Below are 26,940 nucleotides of genomic sequence, written 5' to 3'. Positions count from 1 at the left end.
AAGTCTCTAGGAGACAGACAACTCTATGTGGTAGTCAGAAGACTCCAATTTGGGGGAGTCAATACAGATAGAGCCATTAACTGAAAGAAGAAGATACAACAAGAGCAGCTTGCTCAGAGCTCTTCTCCCAGCTCATTACCTGTTCTGCGTTCCCACTGAAGACTCCATCAAGGATAAAGTATGTCCAGAACAATGGCCATTCGCACTCAATGTTTTCAAATAACTTCAGCTCAGCTGGTTCATAGTATAGACGATTTGGATCCTAGACAAAAATAGAATAAAGTCTGTCCTGTCGCTCAGAGATTGGATTTATATCCTTAGTTTAGAGGTATTGTAGTAGGAGTTTTACTAGACCATCTGTTTCAAAGATGGCATCAGGGAAGCAAGTGCTCTATGAAAACGTCCAATGACTAGTCTTGAAATAATAAGGAATCACAAGAGATATACGAAAATGTGTGTTACTTTTCTTGTTCCATGATAAACTAATCTGACAAAATCAACTCAAGTGAAGCAAGAGTTTACTTTGGCTCACAGTTCAAGGGTACAATTCATCATGAAGGACAGAGAAGGTGGCAGAAGCTTCGGCAGCTGATCACAACTGCTTCTACAGTCAGGAAGAGTACAATAAATGCTGGAATGCAGCTAGCTTTTCCTTTCCATGCAGCCCAGGCCTTCAACCCAGGAAATATTGCCACTCGCTTTTAGGGTAGATCTTCCTACTTTAATTAACCTACTAATACCCTCACAGGTATAACCAAAGGCTCGTCTCCTTGATCCCGTCAAGCTGACAATATTAACTAACCATCAGTGTAGGACTGCTTTGTAATCAACCTGAGAGAGGCAACACTAGGCACAGATGGCCTTTGTGGGAAAGAATGAATGGCCTGTACAAGAAGGGAATCCTGGCAAGTCTTCAGAATGAGGGGATCCAAAGACAGAGAGCCAAGAACCATGAGAGTGCAGTACTGTGGAAATCCAAATGGAAAAAACTTCAAGAAAAGGGCAAAAGTCAAACTCCGGGCTGAAGAAGAAAGTAGAAGTGCGGAAGTAGACAAGATTTCACACTTAATTTAAAAAGAACATAGTTCCTCTCTTCTGTGTGGTGCTGGGACTGGAACGCAGGGCATTGAGCATGCTACACAAGCACTCATAATAGTTCTTGAAAAGCTGGCCCAAGCCATACTTTTTTTTTCAAGGAGAACTTTTGACTAGTAAAACTAAAGGAACTTATATTTTCACAAACAAGTTCTGTTTATAACTAACCAAATACAAACTACTAATCTTGGAACAGTTTAGGTTTGGTGTCCTTAAGGCTTGATGGGCTGATATTTTATCCATATTGTGAAGTACTAGTGGGGAGAAATGGAATAAACTACAGAACTTAGAGGTGGAGGCTGCAGGACAGATCAGGATTCAGTAAGGCCATTAGGGTGGAGACTGAGCCTCTGGCTTTGTCAAAAGGAAAGAGACCAGAAGGGATTGGGGCACACCAGTACTCCCTGGATCACACCTTGGGATTCTTGTCAGCAGATGTGGACCTCTTGATTCTGAGCCTACAGAACTGTGAGCCCAAGTGTACCCATTTTACAACTCAGTCTGCGGTACTGTGTCCCAGACAACAGAAAAGGGACTACGACAGGCAGACAAAAAGATGTACTGATGGAAAGTGCCTTTCCTTTGGATTGATTAAATATTTTGGGGGCATATTTGGATATTATGTAAATGTTATTTGTATTTAAAACTGTCCATAGATTTTAGCATCTATCGGTAGTTCTTTCCTTAAACTAATCAACTAAAAGAAAGGAAAAACAGCCTTTATTTTATTTACTTTTGAACATATTATTATTATTAATTTATTTACTACCGATGTCAAAACTTGGCAGCAAAGTCCAATAAATACAACAAACATCACTTATTATTCCCTTTAATGATCTGCAAAAATTCTATCAGCAAGGTAACTTATCTCTGAATGAGGCTACAAAGAAAAGGGACAATTCTGCCCAATTTCCCTGTGGTGAAAGGAAACCTACCTTTTTTTTAAGGCTTATTTATTATGTATAGAGTTCTTCCTGCATGTACACTTGCCACCAGAAGAGGGCACCAGATCTCATTGTAGATGGTTGTGAACCACCATGCAGGTACTAGGAATTGAACTTTTGACCTCTGTAATGGCAGCTAGTGCTCTTAAAAGCCGAGCCAGCTCTCCAGCCCCAGAAACCTACCTCTTTAGGAGTTTTATATCCATCTCGTAGAAAACGACAGCAACCATAACGACCCTGGGGACACAGAGAAAAAGGCCCTGAAGTTTGTATATCTGTATGACTCCACAAGCAGAAGCACATCCTCAAACATCTCCATGTACCAATCTCTCACCACCACAGACACAGAACTCAAAATCAGCTCAGCAGCAGCAACAGCAACAGCAGCAATGTCCTTTCAAGCAAGAAGTATGTTACAGGTTCTTCCCCAAAACAGCATGCTTAGCAGTATCTTCTCCACGACTGTCCACCTTAGGCCAAGCCTACAACAAGCTAATTACCAATCTGTGCAGTTCTTCCCACAGTACATACAGCTCCCAAGAGACCATAGTTTATTTTTTAAATATATTTTCAATTTTTTGAAATTATCTTAGACTTATAAAAGTTACAAACACTACATACTCTCACTATGCCCATCAAATCTCATCTCCTTATATTAACTAATGTAACTACAGGAACATACATTAGAACTAAAACTTAACTTTGATATGCTAATATTAATTGAATTATAAAACCTATTTAGATTTCACTGAGTTTTCAATCACTGTCCTTTTTTATTCTATTCCAGGATCCAGTTCAAAATCCCACATCACAGGACTCAGGTGATGGCCCAGTGGGTAAAGTATTTCCTGAGTAATCATAAGGACCCAATACTCAGTATTTGGATCATTTTCTTTCCTGTCCCCCAGCTCCTCCCAGATCCTTCCCATCTCCTCACTACCCACCCAACTTTCATGTTCTCTGTTTCTCTAAGAAAGAAAAACAAACAAAAAGAAAAGCAGGAAGATTAAAAGTACCAAAATAGGCCAGGCGGTGGTGGCGCATGCCTTTAATTCCAGCTCTCAGGAGGCAGAGGCAGGAGGATCTCTGGGAGTTCAAGGCCAGCCTGGTCTACAAGAGCTGGTTCCAGGCCAGGCTCTAAAACTACAGTGAAACCCTGTCTCAAAACACCAAAAAACAAACAAACAAGCAAACAAACAAAAGTACCAAAATAAAGAACATAGCATCCAATCTGTGTTGTCTTAGACATGGAACCTACCCTGGAGTGTGATTGGTAACACTCACTGACACTCCATTAGAGAAAACTGATTTTCTCTTCCTGGCAGACATCAATTGCAAATAACTTCTTGGTTAAGGATGGGATTTTGTGTTCATTTCCCCTTCTCTATACTAAGATTTTGTCTGGTTTGAACCCGAGTAGATCTTGTGAGTACTGTCACAGTCTCTGAGTTAACATGGTATCAGTCCTATCATGTCTGGATGGCACTGTTTGTTTCCTTTGAGTCATTCACCAGCTCTGTCTCCTAAACTCTTTATGACTCCTCTTCCACATAGATTCCTGAGCCTTGAGGCCAGGGTTTTGGATGAAGACAACCCATTTAGGGCTGAGTGTTCCAAAGGCTTCTTACTCTTTGCACATTGTCCACTTGTGGGTTTCTGTGTTAATTACCATCTACTGCAAGAAGAAATTTGACATTAACAATCTTCTTTTGGGGGGGGGGGGTATGAGACAGAGTCTCTCTATGTAAACCTTGGCTGTCCAGGAACTCACTCTGTAGACCAGACTGGTGAACTCACAGAGGATTACCAGCTTCTGCCTCCCAGGAACTGGATTCAAGGTGCATACCACCATGACCAGCCATTCCCAACCCTTTTTGAGTTCTTTACTTTCTGAAGCCTTAAGATGCTTCAGATCTTTTATATCTTCCCTAATGTGATCCTCAAATCAACCACTTATCAAGGATTCCTGATCCACTTTGGGGGGTAATGAGTCTGGGGAGAGGGGAGGTAGAGTAGGTAGATAGGGAAGGCTGTGGTCAGGATTTAGTGTGAAAAAAAGAATCATACTATCTCAGAGATTATTAACTTGTTCTTTTTACTATTGAGTAGTATTCAATAGGGATAGAGTATAATTTGTTTCTCAGTTGAAGGTGGTTTCCAGGTTCTTGCAATTATGGCTGAAGCTGCTACAGACATTTGTGAGTTTTCGTGTGAGTGTACACTATCAATTTTAGGGGAGATACTGAGGAGTAAGGTGTAACATGAAGGGGGCCTGGCTTGTGGTTTGTGTTTTCTGTCCTGCCCAGTACCCGACAACTGTTTATCCCCAAAGAAAATCACACATTGGTCTCCATTAATTATAAGCTGATTGGCCCATTAGCTCTAGCCTCTCACTGGCTAACTCTCACATCTTGATTAACCCATTTTTCTGATCTATGTTAGCCATGTGGCTCAGTACCTTTTTTCAGTGGGGCAGATCACATCCTGCTGCTTCAGTGGTCTGGGCAGGAGTGGGAGGAATCAACTTCCTCCTTCCCAGAATTCTCCTGTTCTCATTACATTATTTCTACTTCCTGTCTGGTTTTCCCGCCTATATTTCCTGCCTGGCCAATAAGCGTTTATTTAAAACATGATTGACAGAATACAGACAATTCTCCCACACCAGTAAGGATGTTTGTGGGATCACACATTACATATGTGCATATATACTAAAGTTATATATAAGAGTATGCCAACTGTTCTCCAAAGTGTATGTCCCATTCCCAACAGTAATGACTGCTTTTGAAAGCTTTGTAGAGAAACTACTGACAAGAGCGTAACTTAAAGGTTTCTTGAAATTCCTGGCATATGTTATACTCAAAGGCCTAAAAGCACTAATCTTCCTTTAAACTCCCAGCTCTAAAGAGAAGAAAGGCACATGTGTACATACCTGAAGCTTGGTGATGATCTCCTGTTTGGTGAGCTCTACCAAATGGCTGTCCTCTACAGCAAAGGCTGGGAAAGAGATCACTGACAGCAGACTGGCATCAACTTCTTTGGATGTTGAAGCCCGGGGCAGCAGTGAATTTAGGATTGACTAAGAGAAAGGTAGCAAAATATAGTTTATTATTAGATACTTTTGTTAAGAGGTGAGACCAGGAGCTTTGGTTCAAAAAGATTTATGTGGAACAAAAGCTTTCAGAATAAAACCCAAATTTTATTAAAAAGTGAGATCCTAAAAGTAGCTTGCTTGGTATTGAATCCCTTTTCTTTGTCCTGCTCTCAATGCTTCCCCATTGTGATTGGAAAGCATCTGTGGGACACACACAACCCTGTTGGTTTCTTAGGCTCTAGATAAAAATAAAGCTGAGGTTAGAAAGATGAATCAGTGGTTAAGAACACTGGTTGTTCTTCCAGAGGACTGGGCAGCTCACAACCATCCATAACTTCAACACCCTTTTCGACCCTGCATGGGCACAAGGCATGAATATGGTGCAAATATATACCCAGACCAAACCCCCATACACACAAAATAATAAATAAATTTTAAATAATAAAACTAAGACAAACTACAGCTTCTGGGAAGAGTAGGGGAAGGATCAATTATGCCTCTAAGATATTTTCAAATTAATTTTCAGCAAGTGTGAAAAATAATGGGTTTCTTTATATTTTAGACACATATATCATTGCACTTAGCTATTTTTTCACCCATATTTCCATACCCCCATTTTACTCCTGCTAATCTTTTTCCTATCTACAAATGATCCTTTTCTTCTTCCATGACATATTTTATCCACAGAAAATGTTTTCGAAATTAGAAGCTGAAATTATGTTCACTAGCATACCTTATAGGATACAATCAGGGCTGAAGAAAAGGAGAAATTTCACATACCAGAGAAAAGAAACTTTTGATACAGGTGACAATCATAAACAAAACTAAGGGTGAACTTTTACCAGACTAATAGTCTAATGTCCAAAAATCTAAGCAGAAAACAAGGGACAATGTTTCGGATCCACCCTTCTGAACACTTAGGTCATATCTTGTTTCCTTTTTATGCTTACAAAAAATGATTCTTGGAAAATGAAACCACAGGCCCTTGATATAATAGCAATAGATAGCTGGTTATACTATGGTGGGTTCATTTTATAATTATAACTGAGACAAGAAGACCGCTGTGGTGGTTTGAAGTTTCAGATGTCCAAGCCAGTCGCAGTGTCTTTTTCTTCCTGCTGCATGTGGATCCAGATGTAGAACACTCAGCTCCTCCAGCACCATGTCTGCCTGTGTGTTCCCATGCTTCCTGCAATGCTGATAATGGACCAAACCTCTGAAACTGTAAGTCAGCCACCCCAATTAAATGCTTTCATTTATAAGAGTTGCTGTGGTCATGCTGTCTCTTCACAGCAATAGAACACAGATTAAGACAGAAGTTGGTACCAGGGACTGAAGTATTACTGTGACAGGCCTGATCATATTGTTGGTGGAATGTGTGGGCTTTGGGACTTTAGATTAGTAAAGCAGCTGAATGCTTTAAAATGGGTTTAATGGACAATACCATTAGGAATGTGGAAGATATTGGTGCTGAGAGCAATGTAGATTATGACAGCCTGGCTCAAGAGGTTTCAGAGGAGAGAAATATTAGCAAGTGGCCTAGAGACTGTTCTTGTGATATTTTTGGCAAAGAATGTGACTGCTTTATGCCCTTGTCAAAAGTTTGCCTGATGATAAATTGAAGAATTCTGGTTTAATGGCATTGGCAGAGGAGATTTCAAAACAGCCTAGTATAGATTCTGTTTCATGGTTATTAGTGTTCACTCTTATGCATGTCTATAATGAAAATCAGCAAGCTGAGCAAAGAAAAATACATAATGTACAGTTTGGGGAAAAGGGGGGGCACCAGGAAGTGTAATGGCACTAAGTTCAGTGTTAAGGGAGATAAAAAACTAAAAGAAAAGCCCGATGCTAAATAGAATAAAGAGAGTGGTGACCTCATGGCAAGATCCCACCCAGCTAAGTTTCCAACTTGTGAAAAGGAATTAAAGAAAATTTTTAAGCAGTGAAGAAAACCACAGAAAACAGAAAGCTCATGCAGATAAAATTGAACCAGATGTCCCAGCCCCAGCAAGCAGCAGAACTTGGCAGCTTCAGTTATATGATTCTGGCTTAAGAGCCAGGGATACAAGAAAGGGGTTGTGGAATTTCTCTTCACTGCAAAGAAAGCCACGGAGGCCAGACATGTTTAGGGGTGTCCCTGAATGGAGGCCCAGAGAGGCCACTGCATGAAGTGGGGAAGGTGAAGCCTTGATTGTGTTGGAGATCCCAAAATGTTGGAGATGGCAGAGCTATGGGAAACCTGCCAAAGAGAATTGCTAACAGTGAGTGAAGCCAGTCCAAGAGAGAGAAGTGTGTTACAGTCAACAAAGCTGGAAGGAGTTGGAGATCAGAAGAACATTTTGACATCAGACATGGAGATGTAGTTTGGAGTTTGCCCAGCTTGTTTTTGGTCTTGCTTTAATCCAGTATTTCCTCACTGCATTCCCTTTCTCCCTTTTGGAATATAATGTATATTCTGTGTCACTGTATGTTGGAAGCATGCGATCTGGTTTTTTTTTTTTTTATTTTGCTTTTACAATTAAGAGATTGCCAGGAGTCTCAGAAGGGTTTTTGGACTTATGCCTTTTAAACAGTGTTGTGACTATTATAGACTATGGAGACGTTCAAAGATGGACTGAACACAATGTTGAATTATCTTATGGCTACAAGCCTATGGTAGTCAGGGAGTGGAATGTGGTGGTTTGACTAGGAATGGCTCCCACAGGCTTATATATTTGAATGCTTGGTCAGCAGGGAGTAGTACTACTACAAAGAATTAAGAGGTATGGCCCCATTGAAGGAAGTGTGTCATTAGAGGTAGATTTTGGGGTTTCAGAAGCCCAAATCAGTCCCTGTATCTCTCTCTCCCTCTTGCCTACAGATCCAGATAAAGAACTCTCAGCTACTTTTCCAGCACCATGTCTGCCTGCATGATGCCATGCTTCCCACCATGTTAATAATAGACTAAAGCTTTTGAAACTTTAAGCAAGCCCCAATTAAATGCTTTTTTATGAGCTGTTGCACTCATGGTGTTTCTTCACAGGAACAGCACATTGACTAAGACAAACATTATCTATCTTATAGCTCATGCTAGTATCAGGTTTATCTTAGTATAGAATGGTTGATAAAGATGTTTCTGATCACATGGTAATAATAATGTGATGAACTGCTCTCTTTAAGCTAAAGCCTGTGCTAAGTCTGAATCTGGGCAAGAATAAAATTTGTGATTCCATGGTCCATTATTTCCTTACCTGGCAGTGTTGTACTTCATCAGCCAGAACATGGATAACTGATTGTGGCCCACCTTTCACACCAAACAAGTCTAATTCATCTAGTGCTTCCAGGGCTGCCTGTAAGAAGCAATGGAAGAAAGGGCAACGTCAGTGGCAGAACACATATTTAGTATGTGTAATGCCCAGGGTTCAAACCCCAGAACCAAAAGAAAAGAAAAATCAAGAATGATACATATATTTTCTTCTTAGTATCTTATCAATGTTACATGATGTTGCCTTTGATTATATTTAATGGAACAGAAAATAAAATAACATTATTTATTCCTAGGAGCTTATGAATTTTACTTTGTCTCACATACTGCCCAAGGGAAAATTAAAATTGAGTTCACATCACTATCCAGTCAAGTAGTGTGCTTTAAAAGAGTAATTTGAACATAGTCTATGGATTTATAGGGAATCATTATTTCAGCAGGGAAGCTCCAACTAAGATACTAGCACATAAGAAATGCTAAACAGCCAAGAAGTGGTGGCACATGCCTTTAGTTCCAGTACTTGAGAAGCAGAGGCAGGCAGATCTCTGTGAGTTCGAGGCCAGTCTGGTCTACAGAGTGAGTTCCAGAAAGTCAGGATTGTTACACAGAGAAACTGTCTCAAAAATAAAAACAAAAAACAACAAAAATGCTAAACACTGACATAGTCAGACCCTATCAAAAAATTGAGAAACAAATGAGTACATGTTAAAAGTTGTATGGCTACAAGATAATATATGAATTATTAGGCACTGACTCATAGCTGAGTTTCCATAGAGAGGCAAATGTCCTAAAAAGATACTATATTTAACTTTTAAACAAATGCTATTAGTTGGTAATGCAAAGGAAAAGTTTTCATGTTTTTTTTTAAAAATATACACTGTGTTTTCATAGATTGTAGTGATTCTCCATAGTAACAGATCTGCAAAGTTATTCCTCATGTCTACCTAAATCTTTGAACCCCTTGATCATTTAAATTCTTCCCCTTCCATTTATCCTAGTCATCATCACTAGGCTCTACTTTGAGAGGTTGATTTTTTAGTTTTAAATATAAGTAAAATCATGCTTTAAGAAAATTGCCAAGTGTGGGGGCATGTGCATATCTGAGACAGAAGGGCTGGAAATCTGAGGCTGTCCTGAATTATATTGTGAGATTCTGTCTCATGATGTGGGATTCCCCTCTGTATGCTATGAATATGTCTTATTACCACTGGTTAATAAAGAAGCTGCTTAGGCCTATGGCAGGGCAGAATAGAGCTAGGCAGGAAAACTAAACTGAATGCAGGGAGAAAGAAGGCAGTGTCAGGCAGACGCCATGTAGCTGCTGAAGGAGAAAGATGTTGGAACCTTACTGGTAAGCCACAGCCTAAAGGCAACACATAGATTAACAGAAATGGGTCAATTTAAGATGTAAAAGCTAGCTAGGAATATGCCTGAACCATTGACCAAACTTTGTTGTAATTAATATAGTTTCTGTGTGATTATTTGGGTCTGGGTGGCTGGAAAACAAAAGCTGTCTCTGATTACAGTCTCAAAAGAATTTTTAGAAATTATTAATTTCTTGCTTTTCTATATGTGTTTCTGATGACAAAAGTAAAACATACTTTAATTTTTGAAAGAACATTTATTTTGTGTACACTGGTGAGGCATGCTCATAGAATTCCTTATTCTACCATGTGGGTTCTGGGAATTGAACTTAGGTCATCAGGACTGGTGGCAAGCACCTCTACCTGCTAAGCCAACCCATCAGCCTATTAATATTTCTTTTAATAATACTATATGAGCATATATGTGTGTATGATGTGTATGTGTGAGTTCAGGTTTGTGTGTGCCATGGTGCATGTGTGAAGGACAGAAAATGACTTGGAGAATGAGTTGTCTTTACTTTTACATGGGTTCTGATATTAAACTCAGGTGGCTAAGCTTGCATGGCAAGCACTTTACCCATGGAGCTATCCATTAGCCTACTGTTAATGTTATTGATGTTTTCTATTAGTTTTCTCCTTTGGTATCTTGCTTTTAAAATGTTTTTTTCTTGATTGAAAAAATTTTTGACTTTTTTGATATTTTTGAGACATAGTCTCATGTAGCCAAGGCTTGTCTCAGATACACATAAAGTCCGGGCTGACCATGAACTCTGATTCTCCTGCCTCTGCCATTTGAAGTAATAGGATTATTAGCATGTACCACTGATCTTAGCTGTACCTTTTTATAATTAATATAGAATATAAGTTTTTCTTTGTTATAGAAACTATTTTGGTATAATATTGTCTCATATGATTGTAATAAAATAAATTTGGTTATTTACTAATTGCTGTAAACCTAGGCTATCTTCCATTTTGTTGTTGTAGAAATAACACTTTGATAAATATCTCTTGCCAAATTGCAAATATTTCGAGGTCCTGGTTGGTATTTCTAACAATATCTAGCACACAGAATAGCAGGCTTATTGTTCAGCTAACAAATAATTATTTGTTTTCATTTTGAAATATTTAAGCATTAATTTCTTGAAGTAGAAGCACTATGCCAAAGGGTACGGAAAATTTTGAGATGCAATGTTAAATATATATACATATATATGTATATATAATTTACCAATATAAATTATACTAGCAGTACATAACAGTACTCTTCTTAATACAAAATATCTTAATTTTCTACTTTGAGTTTAAAGGTATGTTTCTGCATTCACTTGCTTTAAACTTCCAATAAGGTTAGATATTATCTCAAGTATTTATTGGTTATCTCTATTTCCTCAATTATGAGGCCAGCCTGACCTTGTCTTGGGAGCACGAAGTATTTCTGGGTGATTTCCCTGGAAAAATAACACCTAAACTGAGAGACCTAAGGATAAGTAGAAGTTGAGCAAGCACCAAAAACTCATTAACAGAATGGGAAAGAATAGCAAAACTACAGTAGATTAAGCTACTGGGCAACACCTTAGTGATCAAAGACAGAATCGATGGTAATGGGACAAATTTATATCGTGCATTTTTTTTTTTTTTTTTTTTTTTTTTTGGTTTTTCGAGACAGGGTTTCTCTGTGGCTTTGGAGCCTGTCCTGGAACTCGCTCTGTAGACCAGGCTGGCCTTGAACTCACAGAGATCCGCCTGCCTCTTCCTCCTGAGTGCTGGGATTAAAGGCGTGCGCCACCACCGCCCGGCTAACATGCATTTTCTGATGACAGATGATGGATAGCAGTGCCTTTGTGATGGTCTTCCTAAAAACACATAACCTGAATCATGAAGAAGTACCACACAAAATAAAAGTATTGGTTTGGAATACATAGAATAACCAGTTTAGAGCTGGGTAGCAAAGAGTCAAGGGCCATGGAGCTGTGTGGGAAGCATGGAGTGGGGTTGCACACATGTAATTCTTGGAAGGCAAAGGCAGAAGGATCAGTTCGAGATTACCTTTAGCAGTATAATGACTTTATGGCCATCCTGGTCTATGAGATATTACCGCAAACAAACAAAAAGTGAAGTATTAGAGGTGGTAGTACACATCAATAGTAGAGTGTATAGGCAGAAGACTCCAACCCTAAGACCAAACTAAGCCAATCAATCAAACAAAAACTAGTCTGTATTTTTCAAAAATGCAGGGTCAGCAAAGTCAAGACTATTAAGTATTGTGCTAGACTGGTGGAGCTAAAAACTGTTACAACAAAATGTAACTTGTTAGCCTGGTCTGGATACTGTGTTGCAAGGATTTTTAAATTATAAATGACACTGGGATAATTTTAAAACCTGAATGTGTTCTGTGTTATGTATAATCACTTAGTTCTTGATTTTGGTCAAACCATGGTTACAAGAGTATGAGAAAGTTCACAATGAAGTGTTGAGTAGCAGTAGTTCACTGTGCCTGCAGTTTGTGCATTTTCAATTAGCTCAGAAAAGTGTATGTACCTGTGTGGGCATTTAAGTGTACATATGTATATGTGTATAACCAGGAAGAGGGAAAGATAAACAAATATTAGTAAACCTTGCATGAATGATACATAGACTTTCTTCCATGATATTCTTGAAACTTTACTTTAAAATGATTTCAAAATAAAAAGGAAGGAGCAACAGATGGAACTCAGCAGAACACTTGCCTAGAACTTACTAGGACCTTATTTTGGGTTTGCTGTCTCACAATTGTTTGCTGTTAAATTATTTATATAATTGTTTCTGTTTGTCTTGTATTTCTAATATATTTGTTCTTTTTAAATTGAAATATATTCCAGACCACATTTTATTCATTATATTTGTGTCAAAAGTCTCTTATGACCCATTTGTTCTCTTTATTCCATGTAATAGTTTTTGCTTTGAATTATATTTCATTTCTTTTGGTTTTTAGACTTTATTTTGCCTAACTTAGTTTTAAACTTTCAGTATCATTATGAAATAACACAGCATATATTGTATTTACTTCTTTTTAAAAATCAATCCACATCTTTCCTAAACATTTAGTAGGAGTGATTGAGCAATGCACATTCATCATAATAATGTCTGAACTTACTCCTGTTATCCTATTTTATAAATTCTTCCTGTTTCTAGAGAAAATAAGAGCTAGTAGAATGAAAAGACATAGCCAAGTGGAAAGGTGACAGTGATATGGGAGACAGAGAAGAGTAAAAGGGGATGGAGGATTCAGAGTTTGCTATCTGATACCAAGCTTGGTGGACTGGACTATGCAGGGACAAAGAGATTCTCTTAGTTTATTCAATGGCAAAAATAGTGAATATCGTTTTAAATTTGTTGTCCTTGTAGGATATATAAACAGAGATGTGCCACAAAAGCCATATGGTATCAAATCTGGAACTCACAAAAAGCTTTTGATACTATTTATTCATAGTTTCATGGAGGAATTTGAATTTTGTCTGCGGTTTAAAGAACAGTGTGATAGGTCTGCATGTACACTAAAGTTTTATCTGTGACAAAGGTAAACCAGACTCCACTGACTAAATTTGGTAAAAATAAGAAATATAATGTACCTTGGCCATTCCAACAGAACTCGCATTCAATTCTGAGATGCCTTGGTTGGTCTTGTCTCCACGTTCCCATATCCCAAAGTCCTGGTATAAAATAATCAAGATATAACTTGAAAATCATAACCACTAAACATTTACTAGATATATAATCCTTAAATAAAAAACCATAAATAGGAGCAAATTTACACACACACACACACACACCTCAACATTGGCTATTAAGGAATTCACGGTGACTTAAATTGGGGTCTCTGAGAAGTTGGGTGTTGACTAGGGTTTCTGTCCCACCAGATCCAACATTCGTTTAGGCCCAAATAAATACACAGAGGTCTACATTAATTATAAACTGGTTGGCCTAGTAGCTCAGGCTTCTTATTAACTATTATATCTTATATTAGCCCATTATTCTTGTCTGTGTTAGCCACGTGGCTTAATACCTTTTTCGGTGAGGCAGTCATATCTTGTTTACTGTGTCTGGCTTCCTCTGTGTCTTGGTGACAACTGCAGATTGAAACTTCCCTCTTCCCATAATTCTCATTGCCCTGCCTCTACTTCCTGCCTGGTCGCCCTGCCGATACTTCCTGCTTGGCTACTGTTCAATCAGCGTTTATTTAAAATATAAAAAGTGACAGGGTACAGAACATTGTCCCACAGCAGTTGGGGGGGGGGGGGTCTCTTCAACACTTAATCAGAAAGTCTGAGAAACAGAACTCAAATAATCTAGAAACACTTCTCAATTTTTCCCCAAAGGAGAGTCCCATAAAATCTAGCACATGGAAGCTAAACAGTAGCTGGTATTTACATGGAAGCTAAACAGTAGCTGGTATTTTATGTCAAACACACAATCTAATCTTACTCTCTTGGTACTAAAAGAATATGCAATAAATGCATAATCTTCCTTAATCCTTATATTTTACAGATGATGAAACTGAATTACAAAAAGACGATAAGTAACTCACCCAAAATCCTACAGTTGGTGAGTGACAAAACCAAGAGATGATTCCAAAGAATTTCACTCCAAAATCTACTCCTAGACATAACTGTACACATCCCATTGGTAATTTAAAAATATTTAAAATTAATTTTAAAATATTTTATTTTGAAATAACTTCAGAATTAGACAGAAATTACAAAAAATAGCACAGAGTCCCCTAATACCTTTCATTTAGTCTTGCCTAATGTTACTATTTGGACATAACCACAGTACAATTGTTAAAGTTAAGAACTCAATCAACTAATTGAGCTAACTATGGACTTCACATGCCTATATCTCTCAGGAGTTGGGATTACAAGCACATACAACCATGTCTGACTACTAGTAACTGCCTTTTATACTTTCCAATATTCTGTCATTCCTGCCATGCCTCCTTAATGACTTCCAATCAATAGTGGTTTCTTAAATCTGTCCCTTGTGACCTTGACACTAAGTAAAAACTAGTAAAAGTCATGTAAAGCATATAGTTAGGTTAGTGCTGGCTCTTTCCATTTTATTTTTCCTTTTTTAATTAATAAATACTTTGAGAAACAGTTCAAGACCATACAACTATCACCAGGTGGGATTGTTAATGGTTGCAATCCTAAAATGAGACCCTGTCTCAGAAAAAAACAAGTTAAAGATCATGCAAATAGCCTGCTTCTCCTTAAATGACCACTGACTTCTTCAGCATCCCCCAAATGCTTCTAGAAATGATGCTGTGCTGTTTTGATGATAACTTTGATTTATTTTCCTTATTACTTTTACAGTCATCAATTGTAATCCTTCTCCAAAGAAAACAGTTCATTATTCCTTGCTTTTTTCATTTGTTTATTTATTGGTGTGTGTGCACATGTGTGTGCATTCATTTTACAGCACATGTGTGGCAGTCAGAGAACAGCTCTCTGGAATTGGTTTTCTTCTTCTACCTTTAGATGTGTTACAGGGATTGAACACAAGTTATCAGACTTGTATAGCAAGCACTTTGTCATCTTTCCAGCCCTTTATTCAGTTATTAATATTAGTATATCTTTATGGATATTTAGACTTTTGCTGGTTTATAACGGACTACTATCACTATTTTGTTGCTTACATTTTAAATTGTTCAGGTAGGTTCCTAGGCCTTTTATTTATATGTGTCTTGTGCACTTTTGACATTTCCTATTCCTCACTGAGCACTTCTGTAGTGTTTGGCTTCAATCTCATCGACAAAAATGTACACACTCTTAATCCCACCACTCAGGAGGCAAAGGCAAGCAGACCTCTGAGCCTGATGTCAGCCTAATCTATAAAATGAGTTACAGGACAGTCAGGGCTACATAGAGATACCCTGTTTCAAAAAAGAACCAAAAATGTATTAAATACATCAAGCCAAAAAATGTGACAAGTTTAGAGAAAGAGATGATCATGTAGATACAGGAGGCATTTAGAATGCCAAACAGACAAGACCAGAAAAGAAAACTTTCTATATTATATTATAGTTAAAATATTAAGTATACAGAACAAAGAAAGAATACTGAAAGCTCTAAGAGTAAAGTACCAAAGCACATATAAAGACAAACCCATTAGAGTAATAGATTTTACGACAGAAATTGCAAAAGTCACAATGACATGGAATGACACATTTCAAGTTCTAAAAGACAATAATCACTAATATGTATTATATCTAGCACAAGTTAAACTTACAGGATAAAGAAAAACTTTCCATGATAAACACAAAGTAATTTACAACTGCTAAAACAGCATTACAGAAGTCTTAAGGAATCCCATACACTGAAGAAAAAGATTACAACCATGAGGCCTCAGGAAAGATTATATACTAGAAGAGTGAATAAGCAAATAAGCATTAGGAAAGTACAAAAAAGACAGGAATTAATACACATCTTTCTGATGTGGGATTCCCCTCTGTATGTTGGGAATATGTTTTATTACCATTAGTTTGATGTGGGAGTGTCATATATCAATCTGTTGAGGCTAGAACTAATGGGCCAAGCAGTGTTTAAATGAATACAATTTGTGTGTTGTTATTTCAGGGCATAAGCTAGCCAGGTGGCCAGGAGCCGGGCAGCAGGAACACAGCCCGCAGCTCCTTCAACATTAGTTAAAAAAGAAGCTGCTTCGGCCTATGGCAGAGCAGAATAAAGCTAGAAATGAAATCCGAACAGAGATATATAGAGAAACTAGGTGGAGTCAAGGAGATGCCATTGTAGCTGCTGAAGGAGACAGACACTGGAAACTTACTGGTAGGCCAAAGCCTCGTGGTGATATATTGATTAATAGAAATGGGTTAATTTAAGATGTAAGAGTTAGTTAAGAAGAAGCCTGAGCTAATAGGCTAAACAGGACTGTAATTAATATAGTTTCTGTGTGATTATTTGGGTCTGGGCAGCTGGAATAAACAAGTAGTCTCCACTTACAAATGGTACCAATGTGGGGCAAAAAGTTCCACATAAAACCTAAGAAAGTTTAAGAAAGGCTTTTAGACCCCCCCCCCAAAAAAACAGGAGTCAATTGGAGCTTCGTGGTAGCTGCATTTTTTTAGATAGGCTGGCTACAAGCAGAGGTGTGGCTCCTTTAAGAAAAGGCTTCCTGATACATTAGCAGCAAAGACTTCATAGTTTTTGCTGACAGCACATGGAGCACATGGCTCCGGCTCTTTTGAGAGTTCCTGCTATGGAGAACTTAAATGGGGTTTGTGAGCAGTGTGTTACAAATTGCTTAAATACCTGCTGTCTTCCTGGAGTTGGGGCAGTGAGCATGGTTAGCAGAGTAGGCAGTGAACATACCTCCACCATGATGGATGGGGTGGAGCCAACAGACAGAACCATGGAGCTGGTCTTAGCCATGCCTGCTTAGCATTTTAAAAAAAAAGGTGCTTTTTGTCAGAAAAGGATTTCAGATACACAATTGGACAGACCTCTAAATGAGACACAGTGTGTTTAAAAATGTACATAGACTTGAGAGGGAGGAAAAAGAGTATAGACAGTTATAAAACAGTAAAAGTAGTATGAGTATAGACAGCCAGAGATTAATAAATTAACAATTAAAAGTAATAGAGTAAAAAAAGGCATGTAAAGATGGAAAATACACAAAGAGTCTGGGTTATGTATATTATTGTGCTTTCTTTGAATTTTCTGACTGTGAAGGAGCTAAGTACAGAGAGACATTTCATTGTACGGGCTGCTAAGCTAAACCACCATATATATTTTACAAGTATCTTTACTTCAAAATTTGGGTTTAAGGATTCTTTGATTTAGAAAAGAGGTTCTCTTTTGTTTCCACAGAAGATGAGAACCTGTGGATTCCTTCTGGGCTATCGTGGTTTGATGGAACAAGAGCCCCCAAAAGTCTTCATGAACCCTAAAAATACTTCACCCAACAAACAGCAGGAAGCAGTTTGGAGAAAACAATGCCCAAATTCTTAAAATGATTGCTTATAAATATGTGTTGTCATTTAAAGGGGGTTGATTATAAGTGGTTAAATGGTCACAGTTAATCTCTTTCTAACAAGGCGGGGGAGATATGATATAAAGATGAATACTTTGCATTAGTACAAATTTAAGGTCATTTATCATACTATGTATATGTATATCTGTTCTTGTTTAAGGTATTGTGTTTGTACAGCTCTTTTTAAATTGTAATGTATAAATAAGAAATACAGATTAATAGTCATCTATAATAATCAAACTTTTAGTCATGTTAGTTAGATTTTCTAGATATACAGAGATATATTTCAGTTAGATAATCTTCAGTACTTCAAAGACCTACAGAATACGGCATTCAAAACGTTTTAAGAACTTAAGACTTAGCTGGGTGGTGATGGCGCACGCCTTTAATCCCAGCACTCGGGAGGCAGAGGCAGGTGGATCTCTGTGAGTTCGAGGCCAGCCTGGTCTACAAGAGCTGGTTCCAGGACAGGAACCAAAAGCTACAGAGAAACCCTGTCTCGAAAAATCCAAAAAAAAAAAAAAAACTTAAGACTTTTCTCAACAGTGAGACATGTCTGCTTCTGGCAGTACCATTTTCTTCAGAGAGGTTGATGGGCATTGAAGAAACTCATGGAATTTGCCTTCAATGTGACAACGCTGGCAAGAAACTGCTCTTGCCTGAACTGCTTGAGAGTATGCTGTATAAACTGGACATGTAGGACCCACAGAAAAATGATTGCTGAACTGGCCTAAAAAAGGTTAGACAGTCCTTCAGGGCTCCTGCTTCATGAAAGAATCTGCCAGACATTCTGCAGAACACAGAAGAAAGTGTCTGACAAACTGCCAATATAGGTGAAACAATCTTTCAAATTTCTTGCTTCATGGAAAAATCTGCCAGATACTATGAGCCTGTAAAAAAAGAACTTTGGGTGACTGTCCAGGCAGCAAGATGTCTCTGTCATTTCTAGAACTTTGGAAATTGCTACAGTACACTTCCTGTTTACTTAGATATTATATTGTTCTGGGGTCTTTGATGGAGTTGAAGATAGAGTTTTCCTTAGTTATAATAAAAGAAAAATTAGACATGAAACTTTAGACTCACAAAGAAATATTATAACTATAATTATTGCTTGATAACTGTTTTGTTATATGTAATTTTACTATGTTAAAGTTAAAACCTTCCTTTTTATTTACGCAGAAAAGGGGAGATTATGTGGGATTCCCCTCTGTATGCTGGGAATATGTTTTATTTATTTTTATTTTTGGGGGGATATGTTTTATTACCATTGGTTAATAAAGAATTTGCTTTGGCCTATGGCAGAGCAGAATAAAGCTAGTCAGGAAATCCAAATATAACTATATAACTATAACTATAACTATAACTATATATATATATATACATACATACATACATACATACAGAGAGGGGGGGATAGGTGGAGTCAAGGAGACACCATGTAGCTGCTGAAGGAGACAGATGCCAGAACCTTACTAGTAGACCACAGCCTCGTGTGATACATTGATTAATAAAAAGCTTGAGCTAACAGGCTAAGCAGTATTGTAATTAATATAGTTTCTGTGTGATTATTCAGGTCTGGGTGGCTTGAAACAAATGAGAAGTCTCTGTTTACATCTTTCAATAAATCTTTATGCTACAGTCTCAATGGCTTATGGCTATATGAATCTTTTCAGTAAATAATCAGAGATCCCAAATAAATAAGTTAATGATGAAATCTCAAAGTCTTGTACAAGAAAAAAAATCAAAATTCAATAGACGTGAACAATAAAAAATCATGGAAGAAAATAATAAAGATGGGAGAAGAAATAAAATGGAAACAAAACATTACAAATAACCAAGAGAACAGACATTTTATTTAAAAAAGATAAGCATAGCCTCTTTGTCATTTGTATGTAGGAGGGCTACTGATTTTTTTCTGAGTTAATCTTATATCCAGCCATTTTGCTGAAGGTCTTTGTAAGCTATATGAGTTTCCTGGTAGAATTTTTGGGATTGCTTATGTATACTCTAATATCATTTGCAAATACTGATTCTTTAACTTCTTCAATTCCAATTTGTATCCCCTTGAAACTCCCTGGAACCTATGAGGGTGACCCTAGCAAAGGCTTCTAGTAAGGGGGGGTATGAGGCCTGAACCAGCTATTGCCTGTAACCAGGCAAGGCTTCCAGTGGTGGGACTGGGACATATTCACAGACAGCATACATCACCTCCCACATCACTGCTCCTTTTTTTTTTTGTCTAAATAACAGAGTCAGAGCTGTTTGTACTGGCGAACCAGGAAGCCACCATTTTTTAAAGAAATCTTGCAGGTTTTACTGCTAAAACTGAGTCAGAAAACCTCTTAAAGGAGCCACGGCTCTGCTTTCTACCAGCAAACTGCGCAAGAAGCTGCATTAAACTCTTGGGTTTTTTTTTTTGTGTGTGTGTGTGTGTGTCTAGAATTCCTTTCCAAGCTCTGCTAGGTTTTTAAGTGGATTTAGTTGGCCACGTTGGTGCCAATTTATTGTTGGGGGAGGCCACTTGTTTGTTTTCCAGCTGCCCAGACTCCCAAAACAATCACACAGAAATTATAATATGTGCAAGACTGTTTGCCCAATAGCTTAAGTGTATTTCTGGATAACTCTTATATCTTAAATTAACCCATTCTATTCATCTATTTATTGCCACGTAGCTGTGGCAGAAAAGGGGAAATGGTGTGGAAAGTCCTTCTGTATCTGTGATGCTTTTATTGGTTAAAGGATAAAGTTGTTTTGGCCAGTGGCTTAACAGAATAGAGCTAGGTGGGAAAACTAACCTGAATGCTGGAAGAAATAAGGCGGAGTTGAAGAGAAGCCATGTAGCCCCACCGGACACAGAAGCCAGACAGAACTTTACCCAATAAGCTATAGCTATATGGTGATACATAGATTAATGGAGATGGGTTAGTTTAGGATATAAGAGCTAGCTAGCAATACACCTAAGTGATGGGCCAAACAGTGTTTTAATTAATACAGATTTCTGTGTGATTATTTTGGGAGTCTAGGTGTCTAGAAAATTAATGAGCAGGTTTTGCCTAACAACAAGGAGGTGTAAGATAAAAGAGAAGGTCACATGGAAGTATGTAGATTAATATAAATGGGTTAATTTAAAATGTATGAGTTAGCTAGAAACAAGCTTGAGCTACTGGCTGAGCATTTATAATTAATATTAAGCCTCTTTGTGGTTACTGAAGAGCAGGTTGATGGGACAGAAAAGTTCAACTATGCCATAGGAATCAAGGATACCACAAGAACACAGCCCACATAATCAGTTAACTAACCAGGGGATCATAGGTACACACAGAAACTGAACCAGCAATCGTGGAGCCTGAATAAATCATCTGCATCAGGCCATCTGCATACATACTGTGGTTCTTTAGCTTGGGGTTTATCTTGGACTCCTAAAAATGGCAGTTGGGTGATGTGGGAGTGTCATATATCAATCTGTTGATTTCATTGGTTAAGCAATAAAGAAACTGCTTGGCCCTCATAGGTTAAAATATAGGTGGGAGGAGTAAACAGAACAGAATGCTGGGAGGAAGAGGAAGTGAGCTCAGACTGGACAGCTCTCCTCTCGACAGCTCTCCTCTCGGGAGCAGACGTCTCAGAGAGATGCCATGCTCCGCTCTCCCAGGCAGACGCGATTGATGAAGCTCCAACCCAGGATGGACGTAGGCTAGAATCTTCCCGGTAAGACCGGTGCTCACAGATTATTAGAGATGGGTTGATCGGGATATCAGAATTAGCCAGTAAGGGCTAGAGCTAAAGGGCCAAGCAGTGTTTAAATGAATACAATTTATGTGTTGTTATTTTGGGGCATAAGCTAGCCAGGCTGCTGGGGTGCTGGGGACACAGCCCCGCCGCTCCTATTACTACAGTTGGGGGTGTCTATGACTCTTTTGCCTGCTCTGGGACCTATTTCCTCCTACTGGGTTGCCTCATCAAGTCTTGATATGACTTATGCCTTATTTCATCTTGTTATGCTGAGTTCAGTTGATATCTATTAAACTTCTAATAAGTATAATGCTTTTTAGGTATATTTATGCTTTTGTATGGGTTCATTCTTATATGTTGAACAATATTACCTTTCATGGACATACTATAATTTGTTTACTCATTTACCTATTTACGGACATTTAGATTATTTGAGGTTTAGGAGATTATGAACAGAATAAAAATTTCCTATTAGCCTAAAGGAAAAACGTATTTCTGAAGTGTCTAACACAACATTTTATGCAGGAAAATATTATAGATGATGACTTAATATGAACCTACTTCATATGGTATTTTAAAAGGAAAACACTTTTGTGTAATAGATTCTAAATCAATATACCAACAATAAACACATAAATAAGTTTTATATACAGCCAAGTGGCCTATAACATCACTCAGTAATCATGCTTTCTTCTTAATATTTCAATTAAAATAAGTCCATAAGTGTCTGGGGATATAGACAGATCAGTTGGAAGAATCCTTGCCTAAGGCTCAAATCCTAGCACCACATAAAACTGGTCATAGTAGCTCAAACACACTCAGGCAGCAGAGGCAGAAGAATCATAAGTTTAAGATCACCTTCATGTAGTGAGTTCAGGACCAGCCTGGACTAGAGATGCTCTGATTAAATATATTAAATTAAAATATATAATATATTTATATATAAAATATATAATAAAATGACTACAATTTAGTCTTAGATTGCCAAGTACACACCATAGAATATGGAATTTGAAAAAAATGAAAGCACCACATCTGGACCCTCTTCATCTCTAACACATTGGTAAGAGGGCAAGCAGGGGAATGTGGATCTTAGTAAAGAAATTGAAAGTGCTTTTGTAAGGAGCCCATTATAAGAGGAAATGGGTTATTCAGTATATTAAAAATAAAAACCATTCTTTAAGTTCATTCTAAAATAAATACTTACAGCAGTTTTATATGCAGCTTCAATGTAAAACACAAGGTTCTGTATAAAATTGACTTCATCTAGGCTGTGGATGATATGCAATCCTAAGGAAAAAAGATAAAGAGTTGGCCAGTTATCACTTCAGGGCCTCAGAAGTGGAGGTGAATTAGTGGACTCAGCTTAAATCAACTTCACTTCAATTGACTTGTTCCTACCTGTCCAGCATAACTGGCTTATATTGTTCTTCCCCATATGTTTACAAACATTTTTACTGAGATAGTCTATCGTACAGCTCATTGATACCAAGTATATAGTATAATAGTCTTTTATTGTGTGTACAGTATATATCTATCACTACAATCAAATTTGGGATATGTTCATCACCAAAAAAGTAATTATTTACTCACTAGACATTCATATAAATACAAGTGTATCATCTGCAGGCTTTATGTCAGTGTTTGTTGACCACAGTATTTTGAAGCTCCCTTTGTGTTGTAAGATGCATCAGTACTTTCTTTATTGCAAAAAATATTCAATTGTGTTGATGTACCACCTCTTACTTGTGATAGACATTGGGTTGTTTTTACATTTTAGCTATCATAAATACTGCTGCTATAAATATTCATGTATACACCTTTTATGTGTGAACCTGTTGCCATTTTTCTTGAAGATCTACCCACTTAGGAGAGAAACTGCTAGAGTATATGGCAACTCTATATTTAAGTTTCTGCAGCATTACTAGACTCATCTCCAAAGTGGTTGTATAATTTTTATTATAAATTTTCAATTACATTTGTGTGTGTGCATGCCATAGTACACAGGGAGGTCAGAGGACAATTTGAGGGAAGTTTCTTCTCAAAATCCCATATGGGTCTAGGGATTGCATTCAGGTTGTCAGGCTTAGTACCAAGCACTTTTATCTGCTGAGACATCTCATTTGCCCCTATTTTACACTTCTCAGAGCAGTGGATGAAGGTTCCAATTTCTCCATATCTTCAGCAACACTTTTTATCTGTTTTGATTACTGTTATTCTGGAGTGGTTGAAGTGGTTCTTAGAGTTATTTAGGTCCACATTTCTCTACTGATTGATGATGAACAGCATCTGTTCACATACTTAGTGTTTATTTATACATATTATTTAAAAAAATCAATTCAAATCCTCTAGCCACTTTTAAATTTTTTTGAGCTTTTATTTATGTGTTGAGTGTCTTTGCCTGCATTTATGTCTGTGTACTATATGTATACTGTGTCCATAGGGTCCAGAGGAAGGTGTCAGATTGGCTGAAACTAAAGTTAGAGATGGTTGTTAGCTACCATATGGGTGCTAAGAATTGAATTCAGGTCCTCAGGAAGAGCAACAAGTGCTATTAAATACTGATTCATCTTTCCAGTCAACTCCAGCCATTTTAAAGGAGGCTATTAGTTTTTTCTTTTCTCTTTCTCATTTGTTTTGAGATAGGGTCTTCATATAGCCTCAAACATGAGACCCCCATATTTTTATCTTCCAACTACTAGGTTTAGAAGCATGTACTACCCCACCACATCTGACTTTATTATGTTGTTATTTTTCTAAATAACAAGTTGTGGTAATTCTTTATACTAGATACAAATTGTTTATATATGATTTACAAATACTTTATTTTATATCTATAGGTTGCTTTTACACACACACGACAGAAATACATACATGCGTAATACATATATACATACATACATACATACATATGAGAGAGAGAGCAAGCAGCATTTTAATGGGGTTTCATGGGTTAGCAGCGAATTTGCTAATATTTGAGGATGACCCTCAACTCTGGATCCTCCTACATACACTTCCCAAGTGCAAGGATCACAAATGGACATCATATTGTACATAGATTATCTTTTACTTTCTTGAATGGGTCCTTGGAAACATAAATGTTAATTTTGGTAAATACCAATTAATACTTTTTCTTTAGCTGTTTATGCTTTTGGTATTATATCCAAGAGAACTTTCCCTCCTATTTTATTTTTCTTCCTTCCTTCTCTTCTCTTTTTCTTTTTTTTGAGAAAAGATCCTCATATATCCTAATAATCATATTGAACTCACTGTACAGTTGAGCCTAGCCTTGAACTCCCAATCCTCTTGTCTCCATCTCGCAAGTGTGGGGATTACAGTTGTGCTCTACCACCTACACCCTCTATGTTCCCTCTCAGCCTTGTCTCTCTTTCCCTCTTCCCCCTTTCTTTCTCAGACAGGGCCTTGCTATGTATTCCAGGTAGCCTCTAATTCATAATCCTTCTACCTCTGCCTCCTATTTTCTTGCTGCCTTATGTCTAAATTTTTAGGTTAAAAACTGGGTATTCCAGACCCAAAAAGATGAACATGGGATGTACTCACTCATAATTGGTTTCTAGCCATAAATAAAGGTCAGTGAGTCTATAATTTGATATCCTAAAGAAGCTAAATAAGAAGGTGAACCCAAAGAAAAACATATAGCTATCCTCCTGGGTAGGGGAAGTAGACAAGATTGCCAGGCAAAAAATCGGGATCTTAAGGGTGGGTGGGAGGGGGGTAAGGGGAGATGGGGAGAGAAAAGTGAGAAGGGTAGGATGGGGAGAACTTGGGGCAATGGGATGATTGGGATAAAGAAAGGTTGGATAGGGGAGCAGGGAAGCACATATCTTAATTAAGGGAGCCATCTTAGGGTTGGGAAGAGACTTGGACATAGAGGGGCTTCCAGGTGCCCAACGCGAGGTCCCCAGTTAGTTCCTGGGGCAGCTGAAGATAGGGAACCTGAAATGATCCTATCCTATAGCCATACTGATGAATATTTTGCATATCACCATAGAACCTTCATCTGGCGATGGATGGAGATAAAGACAGGGACCCACACTGGAGCACTGGACTGAGCTCCCAAAGTCCCAATGAGGAACAGAAGGAGGGAGAACATGAGCAAGGAAGTCAGGACCAAGAGGGGTGCACCCACCCACGGAGACAGTGGGGCTGATCTACTGGGAGCTCACCAAGGCCAGCTGGACTGTGACTGAAAAAGCAGGGGATAAAACCGGACTCTCTGAATATGGCGGACAATGAGGGCTGCTGAGAAGCCAAGGACAATGGCACTGGGTTTTGATCCTACTACATGTTCTGGCTTTGTGGGAGCCTAGCCAGTTTGGATGTTCACCTTCCTAGACCAGGACGGAGGCGGGAGGACTTTGGACTTTCCACAGGGCAGGGAACTCTGACTGCTCTTCAGACTTGAGAGGGAGGGGGAGAGGAGTAGGGGGAGGGGGAGAAGAGTGGGGGGACGGGGAGAGGAGTGGGGGGAGGGGGGGGAGGAGTGGGAGGTTGGGAGGAGGCGGAAATTTTTTTTTCTCAATAAAAAAACTGGGTATTGTTATAGAGTGTGTTTATAGATCCTGATACCCTCCTCTCTGGGGATTGTTTTTGTTTATTTAGGGATTTGACTAAACTATTTCAGTAAAATCTATTTCCCCATGGCATGTAGCATCTGGTAATCCTCAGAAGATACAGCCTTGGCAACATGCATTGTCACACTTAGAAGACAATGTTGCTACTGGGAAGAGGAGCTAGTTAACTATCTTTTTCAAAGATCTGGTAAACATCTTGCTCTGTTGGTATAAAGCTAATCCCCCACCGACTTCAACTGACCATTCTATTGTTTTGTAGAATCCCCAAACATAAACTGCTCCATTGTTTTAAACAATTAAACTCAGGCCCTTTCTGGTACAATCTTTAAGTCAAGTCTATGATACTTGTTCTAACACCTAGAAGCACTCCTTAGTGTTCTTTGGATTTGTTAAAGTTCTAGCTAATCTGTCTTTTAGTTTCTTGCTGTTACTGAACAATTAATTTCATCTTAATTATTTAGACATGTTTTTCAGAAGACTTACTTTGATGTGTGTGGGTTTTGCCAGCATGGGTGCACAATATGCATGTAGTGCCTGTGGAGGCCAGGAGAAGGCATCGAATCTCCTCGAATTGGAGTTACAGATGGGTGTGAGCCATCACGTAGGTGCTAAGAATTGAGTCAGATCCTCTGGAAGAAGGGAGCTCAGACTGGACAGCTCTCCTCTCGACAGCTCTCCTCTCGGGAGCAGACGTCTCAGAGAGATGCCATGCTCCGCTCTCCCAGGCAGACGCGATTGATGAAGCTCCGACCCAGGATGGACGTAGGCTAGAATCTTCCCGGTAAGACCGGTGCTCACAGATTATTAGAGATGGGTTGATCGGGATATCAGAATTAGCCAGTAAGGG

The 26,940-nt window shown here is 38.3% G+C and overlaps 1 protein-coding gene across 1 annotated transcript in view; it reads right to left on the bottom strand.

Annotated features, from left to right (window-relative positions):
* Window positions 1-139: 139 nt before the first annotated feature.
* LOC121445728 (phosphorylase b kinase regulatory subunit alpha, skeletal muscle isoform-like) overlaps window positions 140-26,940 on the bottom strand; it is a gene marked incomplete at both ends in the record, with an annotated part of 38,590 nt that continues 11,789 nt past the window's right edge. The window contains 5 exons of the mRNA XM_041647876.1: window positions 140-262; window positions 2,223-2,276; window positions 4,969-5,115; window positions 8,364-8,462; window positions 13,350-13,430. Coding sequence (XP_041503810.1) covers window positions 140-262; window positions 2,223-2,276; window positions 4,969-5,115; window positions 8,364-8,462; window positions 13,350-13,430 — 504 coding nt within the window. The remainder of the gene's footprint in view (window positions 263-2,222; window positions 2,277-4,968; window positions 5,116-8,363; window positions 8,463-13,349; window positions 13,431-26,940) is intronic.

The sequence above is a fragment of the Microtus oregoni genome, unplaced genomic scaffold, assembly GCF_018167655.1.
Source record: "Microtus oregoni isolate MIOR12 unplaced genomic scaffold, Mior012 000405F_ref0000497, whole genome shotgun sequence".
Taxonomy (NCBI): domain Eukaryota; kingdom Metazoa; phylum Chordata; class Mammalia; order Rodentia; family Cricetidae; genus Microtus; species Microtus oregoni.
The sequence above is the reverse complement of the archived record's forward strand: the minus strand, read 5'-3'. Positions and strand labels throughout refer to the sequence as shown.